The sequence below is a fragment of the Elgaria multicarinata genome, chromosome 21 (assembly GCF_023053635.1).
Source record: "Elgaria multicarinata webbii isolate HBS135686 ecotype San Diego chromosome 21, rElgMul1.1.pri, whole genome shotgun sequence".
NCBI classification, from domain to species: Eukaryota; Metazoa; Chordata; class Lepidosauria; order Squamata; family Anguidae; genus Elgaria; species Elgaria multicarinata.
In genome coordinates this window covers 11,783,854-11,796,424 of record NC_086191.1, presented here as the reverse complement: position 1 = coordinate 11,796,424, position 12,571 = coordinate 11,783,854, and the positions used below count along the sequence as shown (strand labels likewise).

The 12,571-nt window shown below is 52.9% G+C and overlaps 1 protein-coding gene across 1 annotated transcript; it reads right to left on the bottom strand.

Moving 5' to 3' along the window:
* Positions 1 to 1,918: 1,918 nt before the first annotated feature.
* OVOL1 (ovo like transcriptional repressor 1) lies at positions 1,919 to 11,692 on the bottom strand. The gene is given in 5 exon segments (XM_063146275.1): positions 1,919 to 2,017; positions 2,019 to 2,218; positions 2,936 to 3,122; positions 3,994 to 4,184; positions 11,573 to 11,692. Coding segments are annotated over 5 exon segments (777 nt in total). The 5' UTR covers positions 11,673 to 11,692.
* Between the last annotated feature and the right edge of the window lie 879 nt (positions 11,693 to 12,571).

The window sequence follows — 12,571 nt, the reverse complement described above, 5'->3', positions numbered from 1 at the left end:
AATTCGGAGAACTTTGGCGTTTTGCTGATATGCACATCCTCACCCTTAAGTTATTTTGACACCCGAGGCAGGAAATCTCACAAACTCTCCTCTTCCCCTGCCCCTCCCTAGAATTAAAAACATGATAATAATAAATTAAATAACTTATCCATTTGCTGCCATTTTCATGACACCCGAAATCCGCTGCCCGAGGCGGCTACCTCGCTGTGCCTTAACGGTAGGGCTGAACCTCAACCCTCTCCTGCTAGAGTTCCAGAATGGGTTTTGCCGGGAGCCGAGGGTTTTTTTCTGAACTGGGACGTCTGAGCTCAAGATCAGCTTGGCACAGGGACACATGATGGAGTGATCCAAGGGTGTGTGCTGGGGGGAAGGAATGGGGGATCTTGAAAAAGGTTGAAGAGCCAAATCATGTTTTCTGCCCCCTGTCCCGCAGCAGCCTTCTACAAAGAGTTGCTAAAGGGAGCCATCACAAAACGTAGGATGCCCATCCCTCGGGCACTACCAAGAGACGTTTTCTTGGCGTGCAGGAGTAAGGGAGTGCCATCCTCGGAGGGCATCCTTCTCTGCTGTCTCTCTGTATGAGTCCTTGACCTTGAGGGCGTCATGGGAAAGGAACGAGGTAAGCCGAGAGCAACTTCACGCAGAGAGGCGACGGCAGGGAAGGTTACTCTGCTGCGGCTTTATAACGGAGTGGCCCATTGCAGGCGATGCAAAGGCGCAACGGAATTGGTGGTCCCAGGTGAGACCACTGTGGGGCAGGTACTTTGGACACTGGGGGGGGGGGGCGCGATCTGGATCTTTTTTTAAAAAAAAAATAGCACACAGGATGGCCACGTCTGGTTCGCAAGAGCAGGAAAACATGTGGACACCCAATCATCCGGACCCAATCGTCAGGTATGCTGGAGTGACGGATTTCCTGGATCAGCGTGGGGTCAGCCTAGATGACCATCGAGGTCCCAATCAGCTCTCTACGTTTCTTTGACTGCTGTGCAAGTCGAAACAGTCCCTTCCCACATTAACAAGTTTGATTCCCCCCACCCCCAACAAACCCACCCCTTCCCCGGTAGGACAGCTTTCCCCAAATGGATCCCGCCAGATGTGTGGGGTCACACAACCCCCAGAATTCCCCCACCAGAGTGGCTGGGGCGTTCTGGGATCCAACACATCTGGGAGCAATCGGTGAAGAGATTTAAAAAAAAAACCAACCGTGGGCGTTCTTAGCCTCACTTGTAAGATCAACAGTCTCTCTAGGCTAGGGACCTCCCAGACAATCTCCTTGCCCCGTCGGACTGCAAATCATTGGGCCAGAGAGCTGATGGGCGAAGTGGAGGGAGCCAGTAACTGCAAAGATCTCGTCCTTTTCTTCTCTCCAAGTCCTGGGCCGTAGCTAGATCTAAGGTTCATCCCTGGATCGTCCAGGGGTCAAACCTGTTCATCTAGGTGACACGCAGGGGATCCAGTGCTCAGGCAGGGGCGAACCCTGGATGATCCCAGGATAAACCTGAGGTCTAGCTGTGGCCCTGGTGTCCTCCTCGAACTCGCTCCCCGGTTTTGCCGTCCGTGCCACGTCTCCGACGCTCACGGCTGCCGGCGGAATAGTCCTCCTCCCAAAGCTGAAGAGTTTGCAGGCAGCCAGAACCACCCAACGGATCGACTTTTTCTCTTCGACCTCTCTGTGCGGAGGCTCAATATAATAATAATAATAACAATAACAACAACAATTACAAAATAGTTCCGTCCCCTGCGAGGAGGGCGCAGCAGCATTAAAGTCTGAGAATCCCTGAGCTTGCAGGAGTGTCAACTTCGCTGTGGCAAGGGGGTGAGCAGCAGACCGGAGAGGGGGACAGGACCCCCCCCTCTTCCCAGGGCTCGTGTAACAACAATGACGCCCCCCAAAAAATACACGCGCCTCCACGTTTCAGAGGCAGGGGCGGTCCTGCAGCAGGCCAGCCGGGGCGGCGCCCTGAAGGGCCGCGGCCGCCTTGCGGGAGGCCTTGCGCAGCAGCGGGCTGTCGGGGGTGGCGCTCCTGGAGGTGGCGAAGGTGGCCCTCTTGGCTGTCGGCCGTGGAGCCGCAGTCCTCGCACACGTAGAGCTTGGCGCGGCGCTCCTTGTAGGCGTAACTCTGCTGCACCCCGTGGATCTTCTTCAGGTGGGACTCGAGCGAGCAGCGCTGGGTGAAGGCCTTGTCGCAGAGGTCGCACTTGTAAGGCCGCACGCCTGAGGAGAGCGGGAGCGGGGGTGAGCTGCGGCCTGCGGCGGGAAGGGGGCGCTCCGCCAAAACGGAAAGGGCCCCTTATTCTTTATTACTGGGATGGGTGAAACGCAAGGGGTCATGTTGGGGGCGCCCAGAGCTGGTGGGGCTGCATTGGGAGATCCCATAGCCAGCAGGGCCAGGTCGGGGGGCCCAGAGCTGGCAGCCCCATGTTGGGGGTCCCGGGGGCGCCAGCCCCATGTTGGGGGGTACTGTAGCTGGCGGGGCTGCGTTGGGGGTCCCGGGGTTGCTTTGGGGGGGCACAGCTGGCAGCCCCACGTTGGGGTTCCTGGGACCACCAGCCCTGCATTGGGGGCCCCAGAGCCGGCGGCCCCACGTTGGGGGTCCCAGCAGCCCCGCATTGGGGGTACTAGATGAACATCCCCCAGAACCAACGCTCCCCTTCCTGCCCTCACACACATGGAAATCGGCAGCATCCTCCATGCACCTGCTTCGAAACTGACTTCTGCCTCCCCAAAAAGTTTGCCGACACCCCAACCGACGTAGGCCCAGCTCTTCCCGACGCCAAATCTCCTCTCCACCCATAGAGTTTGCCTGGCCCCTGGGCTGCCTCCGCACAGTCCCGCAAGCTGGATTCCGCGCCCCCTACCCCGCCGGGGGCTCCACGAATCCCGGAGAGACGCCGCGCCCCTTCCCCACCGCCGCCCGCTCCCCGAGCTCACCCGTGTGAGTCCGGACGTGGCGTTTGAGGTCGAAGGTGTCGTTGAAGCCCTTGTTGCAGTACTGGCAGAGGTGGCGCTTGACGTGGCTGTGACACTTCATGTGACGGTTGAGCATGCGCTGGAAGGAGAAGCCCTTCTGGCAGTACGGGCAGGCCAGCTGGTCTCCCGGCCCTTCGCCCTGCGTCACCTGAAGAGGGGCGAGATGGAAAGAGACCTCGTTGGGCAGCGTCACGCTGGGAGCGGAAGGGGCAATTAAAAAACACACCGTTGCTCCACCGGGCTCAGGATCATCAGGATCGAACCTGCTGAACATAAACAGGGCTCCCCCTCCCCCATGCACCCACAGATTTTGGCGGGGGCAGCTAAGTCAGGCGCCAGAGCACAGCTACGCCTGGCCCAGGGTGCGAAGGAAAGACCCGACAAGCGCAGGCTTGTCCGGAGTTTCGTTGGGTAAGGCTCCAAGTAACAGTTCACGAAACCGCTTACCTGGCCCCCTCCGCTAGGAGAGCGAGCAGGTACCTGCTGAAATCTATCTTCCAGACAGGTTGCTTGAGGTCTCAGGCAGTGGCTGGGCCAAGACTAAGGATTCTGCACATGCTCTGTGGCACCCTCCCCGAATCCATTGACGTGGGCCCTTAACTTCCTTTCCCAACAGGTAAGACGCCCAACGGCCTCTTGCTCCTCCCTTCCTTTTTGCTCCAGCGTTCCCCAATTCCCCCCCCCCCGCCCGTAGTCAATACGCTGACTGTAAGCTCCTTGAGGCAGAGACCTGCGTTCCTGCTTGTGAAAAATCACAAGGTTCGTTTCCTGAGTCCGATTCAAGGTGTTTACCTTGTTAAGCCGTACGGCAGAGAAACCTGTGATCCTCCCGCTGTTGTTGGGACTACGACTTCAATCATCCCTGATCATGGGCCTTGCTGGCTGGGGATAATGGGAGTTGGAGTCCAACAACATCTGTTTCCCACTCCTGTTGTATCAGGATCGAACCGTTGACCTTCCGCGTGCCGGCTAAGCCCTCTGCCTCCTCCCTGGGGCTCCCTACCACAGGTCATACATACCTTGATCTTGGGCCGCAGAAATCCAGTTTCCGCATCCTGTTGGATGCCACCCGGGACCTGGGCTGTGCAGTGCGGCTGTGCAGCCGTGTACGTGGAGTTCCGTATCGTCATGTCCAGAGGCATCGGGTACGAAGGCGGCTCAGCCACCGAAGGTTCTGGGTCCTTCCATAGGGCATACCCGCCCAAGGAGACTGGGGGAGGGAAAGGGAGAACCACAGAGTTGGAAGGGATCCCAAAGGCCATCTAGTCCAGCCCCCTACTCGGTGCAAGAACTACAGTATCCCTGGACAGAGGGCTGCCATGCCTCTGTCTACTTCAGGAGCCTCTTTCATCCTGAATTCTGTTTCAGAGACGCTCTCAGGGGCCGTATTCCACTGGTGGGTGGGGTCAAAGGGGGAGGAGTCAACCCTGGGCTCCTGACAGAACTGAACATACCTGGACACTATGATCAACATCTGGGGGCCTCCTCCGAGGTAGGGGCCTCTTGGTGGTGGCCCCCTAACTGTGGGAATGAGCTCCCTAGTGAGGCCTGCTTGGTGCCTGGAGGATTGGGCTGGGACCCACAGAGAGTCAGATTTGTGGCCCAGGCCTGACATTCTCCACCCCTGCTCTGGGTTAATTAATCAGGAATAAACACATGCGAACTTGCTGGGGCAACCGAGCCCGAAAAAGCAATGAGAAGCCCCTACCCGCCCGCCTCCTCACCACCACCCTGCACAAAACCAGAAAGGGGGTTTCTCCCAAAACTGCAAGCCAATTATCTATAAAAGCAGCAGGGTGCTGGGGAAGAAATGTATAATCTCTTTAACTCAGGCGCTAGTCCTCATGACCGGAACTCAACTGGAATAGTTATGGGGTGCTCTTCCCCACTTCCACCCTCTCCTCCTCCTGCTTCTCCCCCTAGCATCACCGCCACCCAACGCCAGCTGTAATAGCAAGTAAACAGCACAGAACCGGTTAACCGGGATGTTATTGGAAAGTCGGACCCATCCCAGGTAGTTAATTAAGCGTTTCCGGGCCGGCGCCACAACTCCAGCTACTGTCACCTGCCTCAGGGAAGGTGGGAGCAGTAGGGCGCATGTCCCAACCGCCCTCAACGCCAATCCAAAGGAGCATCGCCCAGGCTCCCGTTTGTCCTGGCTCCGTTGCAAAGAGAAAGCCCGCCTCAGCACTGAGCAGAGCCCAGGTGGGAGCGCTGCACACCTGGTGACGCAACTCACAAGGAGGCTTGAAGCGGGAGTGGGTGGGTTTTCCAGTCTCAACACCCCCACCAAGCCTAGCAATAAAGGGCTGATTAACGGCCAGCAAAAGGCTGATCAATAGCCAGGAAGGGGCTGGTCAACGGATACTTTTGTTTTGAATTAGAGGTCTTTGCTGTGACTCAAACATCCGCAGGGTCATTTGTGGTCCAGCACACGTTTCGGACTACAGTCCCCATCAACCCCAGCCAACACAGCCAAAGGGAGGTGTGAGCCAGCACACCTGGAGGCCCAGAGGTCCGCCCACATCCCTGCTTTGCTTCTTTTTTTTTTTTAATATATGTGAAACAGAAGTTTCAGGAACACATTTGCAGAACGGAGAATGTGTCAAACTAAAGAGGAGAAAAAGGCACGCATCTCTCGCACACAGAAAGATTCCTTTTTTGCATAGAAGCAGCAGTGCTACGTTTCACTTTGATTTGTATCAAGGAGCCTCCAGTGAACTGGCAACTCATTTGAAACCTGTCAAATTTGTCAGGGTGGTTGGGTGTTGTTTTTACTTTTCCCCTTTTTCTCCCCCCCCCACCCCACCCCCCTTGCTTTTTTAATTAAAAGGAGCACAGAAGTTTTTGTGCCAAAGCAGTTGCAATCTGAAAGGCGAAGTGCTGGAACGCAAACCTCCCAGAAAGCCACGTCGTCGATCCCTGAAACTCGTTTCCCTTAATTTCAGCTTGGCGATGGCCCGCTCTTGGGCACTCTGCACATTCTCAGAGGTGCTCTCCCTTAGCGATGCTCCGGAGCTGAAATCTCAGGCAGCTCAACTTTGGCTGTGCTCCAAGCTCTGGTTTCCCTCAAAATTTTATTTATTTTTATACTGCTAAATAATAATAAAATCCCTAAGTAGTTCACATATAAATTTCTGAGGAACAGGCAGAGGGATGGGTGGGGAAATGGACGAATCTTGCCCCGGTACCACCATGAGTTTCTAAGTTTTCGTTGGACAAAGTTCCCACACCAGGGTGGCAACAAGGGAGAGGGATTTTTCAGTGGTGGCCCCCCCAATTCGCCAGGTCAAGACTTTTCTCCCAGGCATTTACCAGCATGTGTTGAATTTTTAACTGACCCAGAATAGATGGATATTGTAGGCAAACTCTCTTTATGCTTTTCATGGTTTTAAATTTTGTACATTCGTTTTTAGTGTTCTGGGTTTTCATCTTTTGTAAACCGCCCAGAGCACTTTGGCTATGGGGCGGTATATAAATGTAATTAAATAAATATTAGGAGAGGGATTTCAACCTTTGGGAATGTGGGGAAAACAGCGGAAAATCCGGGAAACCCGAGAACAATCGGTGATTGTTCAGAAAGGGGTGGGGCCAAGGGAAGGGGCGTGGCCATCTGGAGGAAACGTCGCCCACCTCTGGGTCACACCATTAACTGTTATGTGACAACAGGAGGAAGTTGGGTTCTGTCTCCTATTCGGCCATGAAGCTCCCTGGGCGACTTCGGGCTAGTTACTGACTCTCATCCTAACCTACCCCACAGGGTTGTTCTGAGGATGAAAGGGGGAGGAGGACGATATATGGGTTCCTTGGGAGGAGAGGCAGGAGATCAATGAAAAAATAAAACAGTGACAGCATTCCCCGTGACAACATAGCGACACAGACAGAGAGACACAAAGCTCTTAACAGTAAAGAGAAAATGAGTTGGCAGCCAATCTGACATTTGCACAAAGGATTTCAAACTCATGCCCCAAACTTCAAAGGTTTCCCCGAGAAGTCTGGGGGCAAACTCCCAGCAACGCAGGCTCTGGAGATTTTACAAGACCGAGCTGCAAAGGGCTAAAGGAATTTGTTCTCAGCAGCCCCGGATCACATTCCGATGGCGATGATGCCTCTGAGGCGGTACAGAGTGCACGCACGCCACACACCAGAGAGTAGTGTGTCTCACTGCTATTAATAGCAAAATATCCTGCATAATGAGAAGGGTGTGTGTGTGCGGACTGACAAGTTGCACTTCCCTGCGGGATACCTAATAGCGTCAGTGATTCACTGCAAGTGTTCATCTGTTTTTAACCTCACCATAACAGTTTCCTAACCTAGATTACAGTTGGAATTGTTTTTAAGAGCCTATTATATTTATTGTATTTATTGACAGCATTTGCATAGTGCTTTCCCATCCAAAGATTTCAGAGCGGTGAACAGCAGAATAAAAACACCGTGTTAAAATAATCAATTTTTTTTTAAAAAGAAACAAAAAACCCAGATGCACTGTTCATACTGTATTTAGCTGTTCCGTTTGTTTTTATCTGGTACTCTTATTTTAAATCTTTCTCTGCTAGCAACCGGTGGATGGTTTTATTTTGATATTGTCGCCTTAAACTTTTTAGATTGAACTTTATCATCTGTGTTTTATTGTTTCGTATTTTATGGTTGTTAACTGTCGCGGATCAGCAGGGCAGCTTTGGTTATTGGGTGTTATAAAAAAAATAGATAAATAAATGTTGTTATTGCAGTTTAATCTGTTTTTAGTGGTGCGTTTTCCATGTGAGTTTCAATATTCCATCCTGAACCACTTAGAGCAGCCTTCCTCAACCTGGGGCGCTCCAGATGTGTTGGACTGCACCTCCCAGAATGCCCCAGCTGGCTGGGGCATTCTGGGAGTTGTAGTCCAACACATCTGGAGCGCCCCAGGTTGAGGAAGGCTGACTTAGAGGTTTTATTTTAGCAAGCATTTTATAAGTATGACTAATAAGTAAATGAGTAAAAATAAAGTTCTGTTCTTTTCTCCAGAGAAGGAAGCGACCCATCTCTCACCGATGCAAGGGAAAATCAAGGCAACTCTCAGTTGAGCCTACTTCAGCCACGGGATTCTCAGCCTAGCCTACCTCACAAGGTTGTTGTGCGGATAAAATGGAGGAGGAGGAGGACGTGAGCTGCCTTGACCTCCTTGCAAAAGGGAAAAAAAAAGGTAGGATATAGATAGAATCACAGACAGAAATTGTGTTGTAATGCTTAGATATTTTAGGATATTAAGCCGTATAAAAGTAGCATAAACAAACAAACATGGCAGCTTAGACCAGGGAGGTGGGGAAAAAAATGCAGCTGTCTAGATGTCATTGGACTCCACATCACATCATCCACTGCCAGCACGGCCAATGTTCAGCATTGGGAATGCTGGCAGTTGTAGGCCATTTTTTAATGTCTCCACATACATAGGATTGCACCCTAAAGGTGGGAGTGCCAGTAACTTAAGCTGTCGGAGAGGCATTTCAACAGGGGAAATATACCCCCAAAGCAAACACACAAGGTTTGCTAGTTGGGAGAAGCGGGTGGGTCCATTTGGGGAATGTTGGAGGGATGGATTAGAACCCTGGGCCCACGGTTCCCATCCCCGCCTTAAACTCATGAACTTGGGTGCCCAACTAATACAGCTTAAAACAGAAATTAAAGGCCTGACGTTTTCATTTCGGTCAGCAAGGGGTGTGCCGGGAGGTGGGGGGGGGGGTTTGTTATTCAAATCCTCTCCCCAGGTCACCAGGCTGGAACCTACGGCGGAAACCAGCGCTAGGCTTCCAGCACGCTTAATTAGAAGCTAATTACAGACTCCCCAGTTGGGCTCTGTGATGCCTGCCAAGTCTGACAGAGAACTTTACGACCCAAGAGTCAGGCTTGGGTTGCCCTCCGCTGCCAAGCCGGGTGCCCACGTTCAGTGGCCGCGGCCTCCAAGGCAGCTCCGATTTGGGAGCGGAGCTCGCCACAGCTCTCAGCTCCGACAGCCAAGGGGGAACCTCCAAATCCGGAGTCCTCTGGACTCCCATCGCTGGAGGACAAAGAAGCAGGGAATGTTGTGGCTGTCGGGCCCTGTTTTTCACCGAAGCACCGGGCTGAGCTGCTGACGGAAGCAGAATGCTGGGTCTAGCAAGACCAGCAGCGGGTTAGATACATTCGTTTTGGGGTGAGCCATGTCAGCAGCAACGATTGCTAAATGGATCCTCCATGAGCAGAGGCAGTATATCTCTGAATAACAAGTGAACAGCCGGGATGGGGGGGGGGAGGCTGATGTCTCATTTGCCTGCTTCCTAGAGGCCTCTCTGGCCAGTCAGTCTGAGAAACCGGAAACTGCCCCCCCCCCCCCCCCCGGTAGGACTCATCTTGTATTCAGAGAGGGGAAAGGAAGTCTCTTTATCTTAAGAATATAAGACCCAGGTTCCATCCAGTCCAGGATTCTGTTCCCACAGTGGCCAACCAGCTGTCGACCAGGGACCCACAAGCAGGACGCGGGTGCAACAGCACCCTCCCGCCCATGTTCCCCAGCAACTGATGAACATACGCCTACTGCCTCCGATACTGGAAGCAGCACAGAGCCATCAGGACTAGTAGCCATTGATGGCCTCCTCCTCCAGGAATTTATCCCACCCCCTTTTAAAGCCATCCAAATGGGTGGCCATCACCACATCTTGTGGCAGTGAGTTCCATAGTTTAACTGTGTTCTGCGTGAAGAAGTCTTTCCTTTTATCTGCCCAGAATCTCCCACCAATCAGCTTCAAGGCTGACACCCAATGGGTGTGTGTGTGTCATATCTATTATTTTGAGAGGGGGGGGAATGTCTCCCTCGCCACATTCTCCACACCAGGTGTCATTTTGTCCACCTCTATCGTGTCTCCCCTTTTTTCCAAGCTAAACAATCCCAACGGTTGTGACCTTCCCTCCTAGGGGAGATGCCCCTGGATCAGTTTAGTCGCCCTTTTCTGCCTTAAAGACTCACAGAGCTTTTGGAGTCCACGAACGCTTACGCCAGGATAAATCTTATTAGCCCTTTAAGGTGCCATAAAACCGCGTTGTTTGCTCCTGCAACTGACTTAATGCATGCCACCTCTGCAGATCTCACCAAGGATAATTGCTGAGCTCAGAACGGGGTGAGAGGCCCCTCTGTAAAAGGGGTACAGTGCCTAGTAATTAAGAGGAGGCAGTCAAGATCTGAACCCAGATTCCTGGCTTCTCCCTCGGTTGCCTGCTTCCCCGAAAGGGAAGCGAAGCCTAGCAGTTACAGTAGAAACCTTCCATAGTTCTAGTCCGTTTTCTAAAGGCAGGCAGGAGCTTCTAGAGGCTGGGATGAGCCAGGACTCCTGGGTCCTCCCTACAGGGTTATCTCGTGTACGCAGTGAGCCGTGATTTCAGAAAGGCATATGGAGAATCCCCCAGGGGAAGATTCTAGATCGACTGAAATATTTCTACCTCACTTTTCCAGCAAGCGATTCCAGTGCCTTTCACAAGCTGAAGCACAGGCAGGAATTCAACAGGTCAGCCATGTTTCCTCATTAGGAAGTGCACTCTGAAGCCTGGTGAATTTCTGCCTGCTGTGTAGCACTTAAAAAACCGATCCTGCCAGGGCAGGAATCTATAACAATAATGGGCGTTGGATCTGATGTATGTCTCCTTGAAAGGCCTCGCTCTCTCCCTCTCTCGCTTCGGGGGTGATCAGAATCGAGTTGCACGTGATCCTGAGCTTGCGCCTTGGGGGGGGGGGGGGAGAGAAGCCTAAATGTCTAGCGTACCTACCGCGGGAGCAGCAAGAGTGGCGTCTCTGGCATCCAATCCCATCTTGCGCCTTGCAGCAGAACCCTCCCCCTCCTCTCTCTCCCCCCCCCCCCCCCAACACTCCCTTTTATTTTCCATTTGCGCCTCCGGCTTCTCAGGCAGCCAACCAGCCAAATTGCCGGCGAGTTTAAACATTACATTCTAAGAGAAGGGGGCGGGGGGGGGGCTGTTGCGCGTAACTGCGCTTCCCAGCATTCTTGGATGGGGGGGGGCGGTGGAGAGCAAATAATCTTTGGGGTGACTCATTGTGCCTTGCAGGTGCGATTCCCTCCCCCCTTAAATAATAAAAAAAAGTTTTTCAAAAGTTGTTAACGGAACCATCTCCACGTGTCGCCCCCCCCCCCACAACCCCAAGACCCCGGGCTTGCCGCCGCCCCACTCCGTTTCCCACCCAGCCGCCCCTCCCCTCCCGTAAATGAGATGGGTGTGGATCGTCGCCTCTCCGGAATCCGACTGAGCAAACTTTGCCCTCGCGACCCCGAGGTGGCCGTTATCCGCCACCTTCTCCCTCCCCCCCTCTCTCTCCTTCCTCAGGTTTGATCTACCTCGGAGACATTTTCTTTTAAAGCAACTTAGTGTTTGTTGAAAGAAAGAAAGAAAGAAAGAAAGAAGGCACCTTAAACAAAACACACGCCGATTCAGGCTCTTTTAAAAAGAAAGGGGAGGGAGAATTCCCAATTGCACCCAAGTGCAACAGGCGTGACTCCGGTTTTGTTTTTTACGATCCCAAATCCGGAGCGACCGTTGTTAAACTTTACTCCGTCCCTCTCCTCCGGGACTCACCTGGGACGTAAATTTCTCCTCTTTCCTCATCGGGAAGTTCACTCCAATTCCTCTTGCCGGTGGAAACGCACGTTTTTTTCACCAGGAAAGCTCTAGGCATCTTAATTCTTCGGTGGTGGGGGGATGTCTTTTCCTTTTTTTAAAAAAAATGTATTATTACTCTTTCCTCGTTTTCTTCTCTCTCCAAATCGACTCGTTTCTTTAGTCCTGGGATCCACTTTCTCCAACGCCTCTTTAAAAAACCCACTTTAAAAAAAAGTTTTTTTTAAAAAAAAAAAAACCCAAACCTGTTCGTTTGTTTGTTTGTCCTGTGGATGGAACGTTGAGACAAACAAAAGCGAAGTTTGGCGTTCGGCGGATAGAACGCTCGCCCCGCGAACGTTCCAAACCTGGTCACTTTCGCTCCTCCACGCCGCTTTTGAAGCAGCCGGCTCCGGATTTGGCGCGGGCCTCCCCCCGGGAATCGAAGTACGGTAGCACAGCAAGGTGAGCGGAAGGCAGAGGAGACGAGGAGCAGGTTCAAATGCCCTCGCGCTTGGTCGCCTCTTCCTTTCTCTGCTTCCACCAGCCCCGACGCGTTTTGGCCTTCGCTGCACGATTCACGGGGTGGTGGGTGGAATAAAACTTGGCTTGCCTTAAGATCCAGCCCCACGGCCCTCTCGCGATCCCGAAACGCCAAGCCGGGTTGCTCGCGCGAGCCGAAGGAGAAGACTCAACTCGTCCTTTTCCTTGGCTTCTAATTAGATCAGATGTTTTGGGGGTGTGGTGGGGACGGCGCATGCGTTGAGAAATAACGGTGTCCTTACCTTTTTGCGTGCGCGCGTGTGTGTGTGTGTGTGCGCGTTAGTGTTACCTGGCTGCCAAACCGGTTTGCAACTAGGAAAGGGGAGGAGGAAGAGGTGATTCTGCCCCAGGACTCTGAGGAAACTTTTTTCTGTTGGGCTTTTGTTCATTCCCCCCCTTCCTCTTTGTTCAACATATATATTGGTAGGGGAGGGG